The following is a 17,786-nucleotide window of genomic DNA, read 5'->3' as shown; positions in this document are numbered from 1 at the left end:
AACTAGAACTGAACTAGAACTGAACTAGAACTGAAGTAGAACTGAACTAGAACCGAACTAGAACTGAACTAGAACTGAACTAGAACTGAACTAGAACTGAACTAGAATTGAACTAGAACTGAACTAGAACTGGAACTGAACTAGAACTGAACTAGAACAGAACTAGAACTGAACTAGAACTGAACTAGAACTGAACTAGAACTGAACTAGAACTGAACTAGAACTGAACTAGAACTGAACTAGAACTGAACTAGAACTGAACTAGAACTGAACTAGAACTGAACTAGAACTGAACTAGAACTGAACTAGAACTGAAATGGAACTGAACTAGAACTGAACTAGAACTGAACTAGAACTGAACTAGAACTGAACTAGAACTGAACTAGAACTGAACTAGAACTGAACTAGAACTGAACTAGAACTGAACAAGAACTGAACTATAGTCTAACGACTATAGACTATACCACTAAAATTGATTATAAAACTAAACTAAAGACTAGACAGTAGACTAATTTATATAATGGTTTATAAACTAGACTATATGTTTTGGTATAACATATGGTGCTATAATTCTCAACAACACTGCCGTCTGAATTGTTTTTCTCTATTAGTATAAACATTTCACTTTCAGCAAAGCTCACACACACATTCATATAAAAACATTTCACTTAGTTCTTTTATAAAGTCGCCTACATTCACTGTGAGTTACACTTAATTAGTTGCTTTAAATTTTTAAGGGAATTTGTCAAAATTGTATTCATTCAACTTTTATTAAAATACTTTACATACGCACTGATCACACAAAATATGTACAAAATTTCAGTCTCTGTGACGCAGACGCATTACATATCTGCCCATCACTTATCATTATTGTCTTAACAGTTTGCTTTGCTGCCGGCCAAAAAAATTATATTTGTTTTTAAAAATTTGAATTTAATTTTTGTAAAGTGACTTTTTCCATATTACCTCGCTCTAGCAGATATTGTGGCAGCGCATTTCAATTATGTGCGATTCGTATTTAGTTGTTTTAACAGTCTCTTGCAGGTTTTCAAAACAAAACGTGGCAATATAACAATTTCTTTTTCTATTTTTTATTTATTTTTTTTATTATAAATAAATTTTTATTATTAGAGTGACGACAGTTTGTATTGTTTTACAATTTCATGTATTAAAATAGATGCCTTGAACTTACCAAGAGAGTATGTTTACAGGTATGTGAACATACTTTCTTTATAAATTGCATATTTATCGTATTTGTCAGGTTTTACTCGATTTTGGGTTTTAAGTGAATGAAAGTGAATGAGTATACAGATATATATTATATGGTTTATTGGATCTGTCGGTCAGTAAGTTTATGTTAACAAATAAATAGTACACATTTGATGATAAATGAAAGGAACTAAATTTTAAACTTTAATTTTGATATTAATTGGTTTAATGGCTTTTAAGTTCATTCATTATGATTTAGCTCTAATAAAATGTGCGCTAACTCATTTGCTCTGATCTTGAATTTATTATTTAATTCTTTCCTAAAAATGTGATATTTTAAATGATATTTTTTATAAAAACAGACGGACATTGATTCTCTTCGCCATAGATCATAATTGGAAATTCCCTTCATGAATGTTTATACTTTCAGTTCTACTTCAGTTCTAGTTCAGTTCTAGTTCAGTTCTAGTTCAGTTCTAGTTCAGTTCTAGTTCAGTTCTAGTTCAGTTCTAGTTCAGTTCTAGTTCAGTTCTAGTTCAGTTCTAGTTCAGTTCTAGTTCAGTTCTAGTTCAGTTCTAGTTCAGTTCTAGTTCAGTTCTAGTTCAGTTCTAGTTCAGTTCTAGTTCAGTTCTAGTTCAGTTCTAGTTCAGTTCTAGTTCAATTTTATTTCAGAACCATGTTCGGAACCACTATATGGTACTATAGTTTTTGTTCGATTTGATCCCAATATTCCAATTTATTACATAACAAAATTCCCAGTTGAACTGTTAAGAAAACATTTTTCAATTAATTAATTAATTATAGTTTCATTTACATAAATTCAGTTAACTATTTGCTCTATATAATGATTATTTAATTTAATCTCTGGTATTTTTTAAGTACTTCTCTACATGTTAAAAAAAAAAACGAAATAGTAAGTACTTATAAAATAACACACTTATGTTAACGAATAAATGTGTTATAAAAATATTTTTATAACCCAAGAAAAACAATAATATAACACAAATAAAAACTGCATTCAATAATCTGTTTATACGTAGAGTTTTTGATAAGAAACTGTTTTAAATACTCAAAAACATTTTTTTGCTTTAATACCGAATTTTAAAAGTTGTACTGGTTTTTTTATACAGACGTAAATTTATAAATCTGTTTTATATATGTATATATTTTAACATAAACCAAATAACTAGCGGCTATTTACAGGAGAGGCAGTAAGAAATTGTTACATCATACGAACAAGAAACACTGTAAGTATGCAGTTTTTTGGTTTAGGCCTAAAAGTGATTAACTAAAAGTTGTAAATTTCTTATTGCCTTTTGTTGTTATAGTTGTTTATTTTAAATTGATAGAAAAATCTAAAAACAAAACATAAATTACACATTCAAAGCAAAGTATAGACAATGTGCGTATTACAGTAAGTATACTAGACGCATGTACTTACCTCATACCCACATGTTCGTCGAAATTGTAAGTAAAAAGTGACATAAATTATTGTGCACTGTAAGGTGAAATTACTTTCATACCTTAAATATTGTGTTTTTTGTTTAAAACTACAAATAAATACCTTATAGGCACTTAACTATTTGAAATTATTTGTAATAATTTAATTTTTAGTTTCAATATGTGCAAGTTGCTTATATTGTTGATGACTGAAAGCAGTAAATGGAATTTCGGAAATATCATATAGGAGCTAGGAAATTGTTTAATACAATTTTTCACTTGTTTTTATATTTTTTGGAAATAATATATATTCTCTGAAAAGATAAAGCGAAGTACTTCCTAAAGAATAATATTTATAACTACTCCAAAAGTGTCACGAATTGAATTTGTTTACCTTCTGTGGAAGTAATGTTTAATGACTTCGAAATAACCGAAAATAATACTATTTTTATAACTTCCAAGAAAAGAACATAAAAATTACATATTGAGAATGATTTTAGGAGTAGTGAATTTACAATCAAATAAAAAGGACTTTTTTATATCTTTTTCAGCAGTTCAATGATGTAAATTTCACATCTTTTTCACTTCTTTGGAAGTTCATTGTCCTCAGCATTGGAAAATTTTTCTTAAATAATCATCTTCATTGAATAATTTTGTATTTTAATAAAATTTTGTATAATTTCCAATAAATTATAATTGCATTGAATCATATTTTTCATACAAGTGTGAGCATTGTTCAGTATTCTATAGAAATGCCTCAGCATTAGACAATATTTCATAAATAATCATCTGCATTGAATAATTTTGTATTTTAATTAAAATTTGTGTAATTTTCTATAAATTCTAACTGAATTAAATAATTTTTTGCATAAAAGTGTGAGCATTGGTCACAGTTCTATGTTAATGTCTCTGCATTGGTTAATATTTCATAAATAATCATCTGCATTGAATAATTTTGTATTTTAATAAAAATTTGTCTAATTTCTTATAAATTTTAACTGAATTGAATAAATTTTTTGCATAAAAGTGTGAGCATCAGTGTTCTATCAAAATGCTTTTGCATTGAACAATATTTCTTAATAGTCATGTGCATTGACTCATTTTGTAAAAAAGAACTATTTAAATTTTTTTAGCATTAAAAACATTTTTCTGAAAATAATTTTAAAAAATTGAAAATTTTGTAGAAAAATATTTTAAACAGTTTTTTATAAAAAATGCCTGCATTGTACATTTTTTTTAAGGAAAATGGTTATTGACTAACAGTTTCCTATAAAAATATCAATTCATTGAATAGTTTTTACCATAATGGCATCAATATAAGAGTGCATTGGATTATTATGTAGAAAAAATGTTGCATTGGACTATTTTCTATAAAAACAATAATGCATTGAATTGTTTTGTATAGTTTAGTCACTAGACAGTTAGCATTAGATAGTTGTAAATAAAAAAGTTTCTATATTTAGCAAAACTTCCTAGAAGATAATCTGCATTGGTCAATTTATTAGAAAATAGTGTTGGTATTTAATAATTTTTTGTAAAAACTTTTGATTGTATATTTTTTTTATAAAAATTTTTATTAAATGAATGGTTTTGTTAAGCTAAGTCAATGCATTGTACAGTTATTTACATAATGTCATAAATATGAGACTGCATTGGATTATTTTGTGGAAAAAAAGTTTTGCATTGAATAGTTTTCTATTAAAATTGTATGCATTGAATAGTTCCGCGTACACTAATCAATGCATTGAGCATTTTTCTTTAGTGTTTGCATTAAACAGTTTTTAATAGAAAAGTGTCTGTATTTAACAAAATTCCCTAAGAGAACATTAGCATTGGACAAACTTTGTAGAAAAATATGTTTGCATTGAACAAATTTATATAAAATAGTTTATGCATTGTGTTAGCATTGGACCGTTTTATATATAAAAGTAATTGTATTGGACAGTTTTCCATAAAAAATGTATCCATTGGACAATTTGTATATAAAAAGGTTCAGCATTAGACAGTTTTTTTATCGAAAAAATGTTTGCATTGGACAAATTTTTAGAAAAAATGTTTGCATTGGACAAATTTATATAAAAAAATTTATGCATTGAATAGCTAAGTCAAGTCATATATAAAATTTCTTGCATTAGACAGTTTTTTGTATAAAAATGATTGTATTGCACAATTTGTCTAAAAAAAGGTCAGCATTGGATAGTTTTCTATAAAAAAATGCTTGCATTGGATAAATTGCTTGCATTAGACAGTTTTTTATATAAAAGTGGTTGAATTGGACTGTTTTCTATAAAAAAATGTTTTCATTGATCAGTTTTTATACAAAAGTGTAAGCATCGAACCATATTCCATAAATGTGCGACTGCATTGGCTAATTTTCCATAAAAAATTCTGCATTGGACCATTTTTTTTAAGAAGGTTCAGTATTTGATAGTTTTCCATAGAAAAAGTTTGCATTGAACAGTTTTTAAAGGAGAAGATCGTTTATTGAATAGTTTTGTCTGAATTGCACAATTTTCATAAAGAAAGGTCAGCATTGGACAGTTTTCTGTAAAAAAAATAAATTACATTGGATAGTGTTGAAAAGAAAAGATCGACTACATTGGACAGTTTTAGCGAAAAATATGTTTGCATTGAAAACTTTGCATAAGTCAATTTCTTATAAAAATTCCATATTAAACAGTTTTTTTTATATAATTCAATGTATTAAATATTTTTGTACAAACAACGATTTAACAGTTTTTATTTAGTTTGAAAAAAGTTTTATTATTCGATAAGTTTCTATAAAAAACGTTTGCATTGGACCGATTTCAATAAACAACAATGAACAGTTTCGCCAATAGATTGGGCATTTTTTATGGAAATGTTTTTGTATTGGAAAGTTTTTAAAGACAGTTTTGGAGCAATTGAAATATTTTTAATAAAAAGAAGTTAACTTTGGAAAATTTCTTTTAAACCAAATGGTCACATTTGACAATTGTTATAGAACATTTTATTGGTAAATTTTCTAAAATAAAACATTTGAATACTTACAAAAAATGCTTCAGAGTTGAAAATATTGGCAATGTTTTGAACTGTTTAGAATATTTTTTAGAAAATTATTTTTGATTAAAAAACATTTACATTGGACATAGAAAAGTAAGTCTATTTAAAATTTTTGTTGCATATAAGATAAGCCTATTTATATTACAAGAATGTAAACTTTTGATCATAATTTCATCGGTTGCAAATAAAAACTATGAATTAATTACGATCTTATTTACTGCATATGTTTAAGCTGTTTTCATTTTTAATACCCTACACCACTTAAACAGGAGTGTATATTGATTTTGTGCTGATATATGTAAAGTATTTAAATAATGAATCCGCAATCAACTTAAAGTATACCAATCGGCTCATAATCATTTTTTAATCGATTTAACTATGTCCGTCCGGCTATCCGTCTTTCCGTCCGATCATGTAAACCTTTTAATAAACTAGAGCTCGCAATTTTCAAGATTATTCAATAAAAACTTTATACAGACGTTTCCATTGGTTCAGTCTATTGAAAATTATTAAAATCTGTAGGGCTTTTGAGCCCATAATTATGTTAAATGTTCTAGTATTTCTACTAAAATTAACACAACGTAGTTTTGTGCCAGTTTGAATGTTACTGGTGATTTTCGTAATGATCGGAATGCATTTAACACTAGCCCCAGGTCACATTTTGAAGGGGAACTTATATGGGGGTCAAGTATGTACCGATTCTCATTAAAATTCGGTGGAAAAATTTTCCTTCATTGTAGATTTACTTTTGCGAAATTTCATTGCTATAATCATACTTCTAAGCCAGTTATGAGCGTTAGAGTAATTAAAGGGGACCTCATAGGGGGTCAATTATAGACCGATACACATATAATTTGGTAGAGAGGTTTTGGCTTGTAAAAAACTAACTCATATCATATTTCATGGCCAAATTCTTATTTTTAAACTAATAATGAGCGTTGAAGTCATTTTCTGAAGTGGACCTTATATGGAGAGAAGGGTAAATTTTGGACCGATGAATCCGATGGTCATATGAATCTTATTTATGTTGAATTTCATCGCTATACTCGAACTTTTAAAACTGTTTTGCCCATCCACTTGTATGGTTGGGTATCGGAAAACGTGGACCGATATGGTCCATTTTCAATATCGAAATACTAAAATAACCTTAAGTATATGAAATATTAATGCAAAATTTCAACTATCAAGCTCCCCCCGTGTAGACCCTAACGTGATGTCACCAATGGACCGATTTTCATAAAATTTGGTAGGGAGATTTTGGGTCATATGAAACTTATTTGTGTTGAATTTCATCGCTATACTCGAACTTTTAAAACTGATTTGCCCATCCACATGTATGGGGGCTATCCGAAAACGTAGACCGATATGGTCCATTTTCAATATCGAAATACTAAAGTAACCTTACCTATAGGAAATATTAATGTAAAATTTCAACTTTCTAGCTCTCTGCCGTGTAGACCCTAATGAGATGTCAACAGGAGGACGGACAGACGGACATGGTTAGATCGTTTTAGAATTTAATAACGACCCAGAGTATATATATAGAGGGAATTAGGACTAAAGAAAAATAACTTAATAGCTTTATTATTAAATGTAAACCACATTTTTTAAATACTATTCTCTGGTGTAGGGTATCATAGGATCGGCCAGGCCTGACTATAGATTCTTATTTGTTTTTTTTTTTTTTTTTGCAGAAATCAAAAACTTTTTGGCAAAACCTAATACGAAAGTTGATTGTAAACAACTTAAAAACTAAAACGAGATGTACCTATAAATGAATGAAATTAGGGGTATAACCAAAATCTTCTTACACTTTTAAACGGAACCGATATTAGGCTTAAAACAAGTTAGTTGAGCAGACCTCTTGGAATATATAATAAGGTAATTATAGTCATATGAAAAAAAATTTTAAGTTGTAATTAAAACAACCCTAATGATCATATGTACACTTACTTCAAATCGCTAAAATAGCTTTACAAAACGTACAAAATTACCAACACCAATAATGATCATCAAACACTTAATATGACATAAATGTATCTCTATAACGAACGATACGATCTTATTATGAACGTGTAACGGACAAAAAAACAAACAAACAACAACTACCACATCATTGGATGGTAAATTAAACATAAATTTTAGACAAATTTAGTTTAAAAGACATGCAGACAAACAGACAGACGGACAAGCATATAATGACACACATGCAATTGGTAAGAAAAATGAACAGTCTAAATAATAGTCATTTTAAGTTTACATGTACAATGTAGATGATGATTACATGTAATACTTTTGCAGCCTAATTTTAAATATTTACCAATCTGTGAAAAAGTGAAGAAATTATACAACAACTAGAAAAATAAATATATATTGATTTTATATTTGAAATTTTGCTGGAGAATAATTTGTACTTTGGAATATGGGGGATAAAAAAAAATAAATAAATAATTAAAAAGAAATGTGTTGGATTTCGTCACTAGTAGTTTAATTAGGTCACTAAGAGCTTGTTTTTCTTAAATAGAGATTTTATAAGTTTTTCATAACATTTATTAAAATTATGTCAATGAAAGATATTTATTTTTAATGAGTTTAAAGTATATTTTTTATCAAAATATTCCATAATTATGAATTATTAAAAAAATAAGATTTTTAAGATTTTGTGCTAATGTTAGTAACGAACAATAATGTTGGTCCAACAATCAGCTCAGAATCATTTTCTGAGACGATTTAGATATGTCCGTCCGTCCGTCCATATAAATGTTGTATTCAAACTAGAGGTAGCAATTTTGAAGATAATTCAATGAACTTCTCTTATCCCAGGAACTAAGCCTATTGAAAATGGTTAACATCGGTTCATTATTTCACCTAGTCCTCATACAACTAAACCCCCGAATAGGGGTTGTAAACCTTGTAATCAAACTACAGGTCGCAATTTTGGAAACAATTCAATGAAATTTGGCACATAATCTTCTATGGTACCATAGACAAAGCCTGTTGAATATGGTTAACATAGGTCCATTATTTCACGTAGCCTCCATACAACTGAACCCGCCAAATAGGGCTTTTAAGTTCATAATTATGTTTAATATACTCGTATCTCGATAAAAAGCTGCAAAACCAAGTTCTATACTAGCCTTGATGACCCTCATGAACTTTATAATTCTAGGGCCTCATTTGATCCTAGCCCCTATAGAAATCCTCCTTCAAATCCTATTTTGAAATTTGCACTAGTTTCCAAATTTATTGAGTGAAAACTGATTTAAAGAGAGAAGCCACGCAACATAATGAATGGATTTATATGAGAGATAATACTAAATAGATCTCGATTATTATAAAATAAATCAAGATCAATAAGACTTGTATAATATATAGTTGTACGACTCTTTGATGAGATTTCAATTAATTTCAATAATAATATAATAATTCAAAAATTTTCAAAAGCCTACAATATTGGAACGAGAGATAGTATCTGAAAAATTTTAACAAATTATCTTGAAAATTGCATATAATGTTTACACCGATACAAAGACGGACATAGCTTAATCGAATCAAAAGTATATTGTGAACCGACTTGTATACTTTAGGACAGATATTTTTAAATGTTACAAACATTAGCACTTTGTAATCAGATGTTTAATGTAAAACATTAGAAGAAGTGAGAAGGCTCGAGTCGGAAGATCCGGTTGTATAGGGACAAGGGCTAAAAATTTGCCGATGATTACAGAAATTTTATTGGCAGATTTTATGTTTATATAAAAGTCATTAGTAACGAATTTCATTGTCATTTTCTTAAATGAACTTTGTATAAACGCTAGGGTCTAATAAGAACCGATCATTACGACGATCCGGTTGTATGGAGGCTAGGGTTAAAATCAGACCTTATAAAATTCTCATAAACTTTATTGTCGAGATTAAGGTTTATGTAAAACTTATTTGTGAAAAATTTTATCTTGATTTTAGGTGCTTATTCAAATCAATATCTGAAGAGGTCTTTGAGACCCTATAATCACGAAACTAAGTAGTATCATTCAGTTTTATATAGAACTAAGTTTTGAAAATTTTAATACTAGATCACTTAATTATCAGCTTAAAAGCCCTATATGGGGGGCTGATATCAACCAGTTTTAATAGCGTCTTTCCCCAGACCAACAGAGACGTACGCGCCACACAAGAGAGAGATGTTGAATCCGTCTAGTGTACTTTTAGGTAAGTGTTGGACCAATATTTTTAAATATTGTAAACATCAGCTCAGTTAGTTAGTTGGTTAGTTAAATAGTTAGTTAGTTAGTTAGTTAGTTAGTTAGTTAGTTAAATAGTTAGTTAGTTAGTTAGTTAGTTAGTTAGTTAGTTAGGTTGTTAGTTTTCATTACATTGCATTTTCTAATGAGAACTCTTTTCGCAAATCTGGTTGATATACATATGTATAAGAAGGTCCAGACAATAAGTTGAAAAGATCGATCTGTTCTTATCAATGCTCCTAAAATAATAACTTCTAATTAATACGGTTAATGACCCACATAGGTTGTAAATTATTTATTTCAAAAACTAATAACATTAAGTCTATCATAATTCATAAATTATATACATAAAATTACAATTCTAATATTTATTTTCAACTCCGACTAAATTTTATATTCTTTTTCAGAACTCGTTTGTTTTCTTATTACATCTATTAGTATGCTTGCCACGACCATCTGTTTTAGGAAAAATCGCTCCTTCTCTCTTCATTTTAATAATATGATCTAGTCTACCTCTGGAGTTCTGAAGGCCATGTAAATTCATAAATTCAACTTTACAAACACTGATATTCACACCATTCACATTTACCGTATAACTGGCCGATATTGTTCTTCTGGATTGTTGATTTTTAGTTTTCGTCTTATAGCATCTCCTTTTGTCACCCACTTGAATACAATCAAAAAGATAGCAATTCTGAAGATCATAAGACCCTATAGTCCAAAAGTTATTAAAAATATCTTCATGGGCATTGTTAAGTTTTTGTCGACAATTGCGCTTGCAACCGCAAGGTGGTCCCTGAATACGAGCTTCAACACTTTTTTGGGTTTTTGCAAGAGTATATTTTAAGCCTGAGTTGCGTTTGAGTTTAATTTCATTTCTTTTCTGTGAGGTCTGCGGAGAAAATATATTAATGTCGGGATATATAACAAAGTTTTCCTAAAAGAATAGACATGGTTTCATAATCATAAATGTTTTAATATTTAATTTCGTTATTACTTCACTGGATATAGAAATTACTTCTTCATCATCACAATCATTCATCTTCGAAGAATCATCCATTATTGGGTCATTTCTTGTTTTTCCAAAAACTTTACTTTAACTTTCAATTTCATCGGTGTACATAACATTTCCAACTGTTTTTGCAAAACTTTGTGAGTTATCAGGTTTTCGATAGAATGAATAGTTGTGAAAAGAATTTTCGTAAAGAATTACTGCGTGCGTTTTGTTGAAAAACTCTGTGGCTTATCATATTTTTATTAGTTGTTTTGTAAAATTATTTATTTTTTAAGAAATTTATTTGTTAATATGTATTATTTTATTATCGTTTAATTATAGTAAGAAAGGGATGAACTATACTATGCTGTGGTTAATTTAAAAGCTTTAGTAAAGTCAAACATTTGAAAAGAGAAGAGACTAAATGTCAAAAATTTGCTTTAGAGAGAAAGAGAGAGAGAGTAACATTTTTTGAGAAAACTTTATAAAAGCTCAATACATTTTCATAAAACAACATTTTGACAGTCGATTTGACATTAGACTTTCCGCTCTATAGTTTTCATATGTGTTATTAAAGCTTTCTTTACGGTGGCAACTTAAATGACAAAAAATAAAGCTTTTTACCAAAAAGTATTTTTAATAGAGTGTTGCCGGACAAAATACCCAACTCGAAAATATAAGAATTTTTATTTCAGCCTACCTCACTTTATAATAACCTACATCAGATTAAAATTTATTCTTATGAGTTATAAAGAAAACGAACATAAGGAGAGATGCCACTGGTGGCTTATTTTTAAATCATTGGTGCTATTATAAAAGCTCCCTTAACGCTTGAATAGATTTTGTCATTTCGGTTATAACACATCGAACGTATATACATATATTCTGGGCCCTTATTAAATTTTAAGACGATCTAGCCATGTATTTTCCACAAATATTTCCTATATGTATGGTTTGTTTGGTCTTGGAAATTTTAAATCTCAGTCTATGTTTTCACATTGCGCCCATAGAAATGGCCCCCGAAAAGCATCTTCAACCTATTTCAAAAATACGAGAGTAGAGAAGAAATTGGAGTCATATTTGATCCCCTCCAAAAAATGACTTTAACTCCCATTATTGACTTAAAAATTCGATAAACATAAGTTTTGTTACGATCAAAAATCTATTTACATAATTTTTTGAAGATCGGTCCATAAATAACCCTACCCCCATATAAGGTCCCCCTCAAACATGTACGAGTATAGCGCTAAAATTCGACATAAGTAAGTTTTTTATGAGCACAAATCTCTCCACCGAGTTTTATGTGAAAAGGACCCCTTCAGAAAACTAATTAACCCTTTCACGCACAAAACTAAACTGAGATTTTATGGATTTATTTTGACGTATATCGATCATTTGTGATGAAAAATTGAAAAAGTGTTTTCGAAGGATATCGCAGGATATTATCCTTTTTGGCATGTTGTGACATTAGTTTCTAAAAAAGAATGAAAGAGAAAATTGTAAAAATAATCTTTGAACACCGGTGTCCCGTATACGTGAAAGAGTTAATGCCCATTCACGGCATAGGGTTTGATGGTGGAATAATAATATTCGACAAAGTCGAATATATCACTCTCTTACTTGTTAATTTCTGATTTTTAAGATTATTCCCAAATTTGACTTCTTCTATTCAATAGCTAATCTTCGAGCAATTCCGACGATTGCAGTCGATCATGCTGAATAAGTGCATAGGTATAGTTGATAATGTTCAACATTGAGCTATTCTACTTCAGTTATAAGTATGTGCTGCCGCATTTTAAAGAAGACAGCCGTTTAAAGGATACAATGCAACGATATCAACGTCTGAGAAAAGTTGTTACTTTTGCCAATCAATAATCACATGAATATTACAGCAACCGTTCCAAGATCCATTGTTTTAGTTCATACTTCTTTGTCTAAACGAATTTCAGTTGAAGACAATATAACTGAGAAATTACAAGATCTCATTATGAACTTACCGGCAGCCACATGTATGAGGCCTTATAATGGAAACTTTACATCTCATCTTCCGACTCTAAAAGGAAGACTGTATAAGAAAGCAGAAATCGAATTATCGAATAGGAAGCCAACAATGTCAATGCCTTACTTAGTTGAAACACAGAATCTGTAATACCAAATAAATGTCAGAAAAACTGGCCACAATGGCAGTTTAAATTTGTGACTTGTCCGATGCAGTGCAATAAGTAATAATTTTGCATTTGCATTAGATCTTATCCATAGGTTGAAAGAGGCGCACACGCTTTACATGGACCAGACCAGACGGACATAATCGACTCTGAAAATGTTTCTAAACCACAAAATTTCCATGGATTATTCTGAAATTTCCTGAATTCTCTATGTATTATATGAAATGCCATTAAATCTCTCATTTTCATTAGATCTCATCCTTGGGTTAAAAGAGGTGGACACGCTTTATATGCTTTCTAAGCCACGAAATTTCCTTGGATTATTTTGAAATTCCCCAAAACTATATTGTTGCCAGTTTACTGATAATAAATCTTAAAACACTGTCAGCACTACGTATTTGTTGTAGTTTTTTTAATTAACAAATAGTCGTCCAAATTATTCCACTTGAAGCTTATCAACAGCGCGTGTCTATAGCATATGTTAGTCTGGTTCGTATACCAACAACAACAAAATTTAAATATAAACAAACAAAACTTTTATCATAAAAAGCTTTTTGACACAGTGGAAAAATATATGTTTAAATGTGCTGGAAAGTAATACAGTCTCTCTATTAGGTGATATTTTCTCACAATCTAAAAAGAGAGCAAGAAAAAGTATTCAAAAACATAGTTTAAACGAAATTTCTATACCCTACGCTTCGATAAAAAGTTTCCGAAAAATAGAGCATACACATCGGTTCATATTTAGTGAATCGTTGTTAAACGATTTATCTATGTTAGATTGAATCTGAATTGTACCATGCCTCAGATATACTTAAGCCATTTATTGTTTAATAAAAATGCGGACATATAAGTCAATTTTAAACGGCTTTTTATAGGGGCTAGGGTCAAATGAGGCCCTATAACTATAAACTTCATGAGGGTTATCAGGGCTACTATAGACTTCATGAGGGTTGTCAGGGCTACTATAGACTTTATGAGGGTGAACCTAAAAGACCTATTCGGAGGGTTCAGTGTTATGGGGGCTAGGTATAACAATGAACCGATTCTAAACTGCAATAGAAAATAATGCAAAATTTCATTGCATTATCTCTAAAATTGCGACCTGTAGTTTGATTACAAGGTTTACAGCCATATCCGGAGGTTCAGTTGTATGGGGTCTAGGTGAAATAATGGACCGATCTTAACCATTTTTCGAACCTGGGACCATAGAAGATCATGTACCAAATTTCAATGAATTATCTTTAAAATCGCGACTTCTTGTTTGATTACAACGTTTATTGTGCATTACAAACATCAGCACAAACCCAAATACACTTGGCAATACCTCTAGTCTGGCCGGGACTGAAAAATTGGTTACAGTCTACTGCTTAGCTTAGTCCTTGCAAAGATTGACAGAGGTCAGACCACAGCACCGCATAATCTGGTACTACGGGTGGCCTTTTGTCTGCGTTACTATGTCCTAGCTGGTCAGTTGGTTGAGGTTCCTTCGGTATCCACGTAGTGGCGGTGGTTTAAACCCAAATTCGCGGGGAGAGTAAGTGGCGGTTAAAAGACTGATGCATGATGAAATCAATATTTCGGGATAAGTTCTGTGCTGTTGCCGAAAACAACAGATACCCCACAGAGAAGTGACTGTGGGAATAAGCGTTGGAAATGAGTTGGTATTAATTTTATATAGTACGGGGTAAATGTGAGGTTCAGCGGGCCTTACCCCACCCATCCACCTAATGTATGTGTCGTATGAATGAGATGTGTGCTGTGTTGAATAATGATGGATGAGAGGTATCATATACATATAATACCATAGAATTTTCCTACCTTGTCCATATATGTTCAGAGTATACTTTGTTGATATCAGTGTGTCCCTGTGAGTGAGAACAATGTCTTCGGCTTATTGATGAATCGTACTTCAGTCCACCGGTTGCGTCTCTAGATACTGTTGCCGAATCAACAGAGACCATCCAATGGTCAAAGATTAGATAGATCGAGTACTCCAGCAAAGTACTTGTGCATGAACCGGTCAAAGCCAATGTGCGAAAAATTGCCAATTGAAGAAGAATAAAGGAGCGATGGTAGACCGTTCTCAAGTCTACCCAGTGGATGAAAAAGACCACCGTGAGATAAGGCTTTCAAGGCATGTGCTCACGTTAAAACTCTCGACAGTCATACACTTCCCACTCAAGTGTTGTTGAGTTTAATGATTCTGAGCCGATTTGTATACTTTAAGTTGGTTATAGCACCAATGCGTTACAAACATTAGCACAAACTCAATATACTCCTCCTACTGAAGTGGTGAAGGGTATAAAAAGTCGGACGAGAAATCAAACTGTATTTTCACCATAACATTAGACTTTCAAGATGTCGTGTACAAAAATTTAAAGAAAAAATCTTCTTTGTTAGGATCAATTGAATATTTTCTCAAGATCAAAGAATAACAATCGATAACTTTACCACATGCGTAGTAGAATTGATAAAAATACCAATCGAATTGTTTTTATAGAAAATCCCTACTATCTGGCTATCTTCTACCTAAACATTCACATCTTATCACTTCCATTAGCAACAAACATGTTGAATAACATACTCACTAGACATGCAAAGATATACACCAAAACAAGATACCAACAAAAACTTTAATAATATTGATAGATATTAAACAATCAGAAGCCCCACAAACTCTCTGAAAATATTCATTAAAGAGAGTCCCATATGGGATAGAGAGAGAGAGAGAGGAACCCATCAATTATGTTTTTATCTCACTGAGTAATACAGCAACTAGTTGCTCGATGAGGTGATGTTTGATTTTTTTATAGTCATGTTTGTTTTTTTTATAAAACAAGGGGGGCCGGTGTGGACATGGTGTAGACATGAGCGTTAGTGTGTGCGTGTGGGTCTGGTACATTGTTGTTTTTGTTTTATTAGTGGTGGGGCTGCACACACAATCTTTTAATTTGTTTTTTTTTTTTATTTTTTATGGAAAACTTGTAGCACGGTGACGTTGTATTTTCTATATGCGATTTGCTTAAGTTTAGTGTGCTTTTGGCATTCAGAGAATAGTGATCGTTTTAGTTCTAGTTCGTGGTTAGATAGCTCAGGTTGGTAGACAGAGATAGTTTGTGTGTGGAATATTTTATTTTTTATTCTAATGTTTTCCATAAATTCTTTTTTTTTCATATGCGTTACATAATTGTTTGGATACGAACTTTTGCTGTTACGATTTCTGGATTATAAACATTTTGAACATAAGTAGATTTTAGAAAAAATGGCTTTACGTTTGGTATGCATTAACCCCGCTTTCAGCGTCATGGGTCAAACCTTTGTACGTGCCATGTCCAGCCAAGGTGGCTCCAAGAACATTGGTTTCGTCGGTTTGGGCAATATGGGCGGTCACATGGCTTCGAACTTGATGAAGAAGGGTCACAAATTGCATGTTTTTGACATCTCTAAGCCCGCCTGCGACAACTTGAAGGCCAAGGGTGCCACCGTCTACGAGAAGACCACTGAATTGGCTAAGAACTCCGACTTTGTCATTACTATGTTGCCCAACAATGACATTGTACAAAAATCCTACGAAGAAATGACTGCTGATGGTGTCAACAAGGATACCATTTTCATTGATTCCTCCACCATTGATCCCAATTTGGTCAAGTATTTGCAGAAGTTGGTCAGCGGCAAGGGTGCCCGTTTCATTGATGCCCCCGTCTCCGGTGGTGTACCCGGTGCTGAACAAGCCACTTTGACCTTCATGGTTGGTGGTACCGATGAGGAATACAATGCCGTCAAGAACGTTTTGGAATGCATGGGCAAGCGCATTACACACTGCGGTGACTACGGTATGGGTCAAGCCGCCAAATTGTGCAACAACATGATGTTGGGTATCTCCATGCTTGGTCTTGCCGAAGCCATGAACTTGGCCATTCGTTTGGGTTTGAACCCTCAAACTTTCTCCGACATCATCAACTCCTCTACCGGTCGCTCCTGGGCTTCTGAAATCTACAATCCAGTTCCCGGTGTCTCCCCCACTGCTCCCGCCAACAATGACTACAAGGGTGGTTTCTCCACCGATCTTATCACTAAGGATTTGGGCTTAGCCTCCGGTGTTGCTACCTCCACCAACACTCCCATTCCCATGGGTGCCTTGGCTCACCAAATGTACCGTACCCTCAAGGCTCACGGTTTGGGCAACAAAGATTTCTCCGTTATCTACGATTTCTGGAAGAACACCAAGTACAACTAAATTATAAGTGTTATGAACGCAAGAACTTAATTTGTATATAGTGCTTCCAAAGCTATCCGGACCATTTGTAACCAGATGTGCATTTATAATTTAAGCATTTGTAAGATTTTTTCTATATGTTTAGTGTAAAAAAAACTAAATGAAAACAAGGATTAAAGATATTAATGATAAACTGAAATAAAATTAAATTAATGTAGATAAAAATAATTAAATAATAGCTGTGTTTTTATTTAAAAAAAAATGCCACGTCTTCATGTGAACTTTTCAAATAAAAATCTAAAAATATCCACTATGCAGTATTATAAAATCAACTTAGCAGGTAGTCATGTAAAAATTAATCTTAGATAATTTATAAATTCTAAAGATAATGTTGTTTTTAAAAAAAATTTAACAAAATTAACTTTGTTTATTTTTGACAAATACTTAGTTCATAGGAAAAGTTTCGCATTTCGAAA

General features: G+C 31.2%; 2 protein-coding genes across 4 annotated transcripts; one reads left to right on the top strand and one right to left on the bottom strand.

Annotated features, from left to right (window-relative positions):
* Positions 1–10,194: 10,194 nt before the first annotated feature.
* Positions 10,195–11,395, bottom strand: LOC124420705. Of its 3 annotated transcripts, XM_046954602.1 has the most exons (3): positions 10,930–11,395; positions 10,522–10,869; positions 10,195–10,455 (listed from the first exon to the last, which is right to left on the bottom strand). In XM_046954602.1, exons 1-3 carry the CDS (start codon positions 10,990–10,992, stop codon positions 10,336–10,338), a joined length of 531 nt encoding a protein of 176 aa, XP_046810558.1. In that variant the 5' UTR covers positions 10,993–11,395; the 3' UTR covers positions 10,195–10,335. The 3 variants fall into 3 exon arrangements, with proteins under 3 accessions (XP_046810558.1, XP_046810557.1, XP_046810556.1); XM_046954601.1 differs by having other exon boundaries at positions 10,195–10,869; positions 10,951–11,392; XM_046954600.1 differs by having other exon boundaries at positions 10,195–10,869; positions 10,930–11,333.
* A 4,658-nt stretch (positions 11,396–16,053) lies between these two features.
* LOC111682074 (probable 3-hydroxyisobutyrate dehydrogenase, mitochondrial) lies at positions 16,054–17,543 on the top strand. The gene is made up of 2 exons (XM_023443984.2): positions 16,054–16,189; positions 16,345–17,543. Exon 2 carries the CDS (start codon positions 16,357–16,359, stop codon positions 17,329–17,331), a length of 975 nt encoding a protein of 324 aa, XP_023299752.1. The 5' UTR covers positions 16,054–16,189; positions 16,345–16,356; the 3' UTR covers positions 17,332–17,543.
* Positions 17,544–17,786: the final 243 nt, after the last annotated feature.

This window comes from Lucilia cuprina, chromosome 6 (genome assembly GCF_022045245.1).
Source record: "Lucilia cuprina isolate Lc7/37 chromosome 6, ASM2204524v1, whole genome shotgun sequence".
Lineage (NCBI taxonomy): Eukaryota > Metazoa > Arthropoda > Insecta > Diptera > Calliphoridae > Lucilia > Lucilia cuprina.
This window is presented reverse-complemented; position numbering and strand designations above follow the sequence as displayed.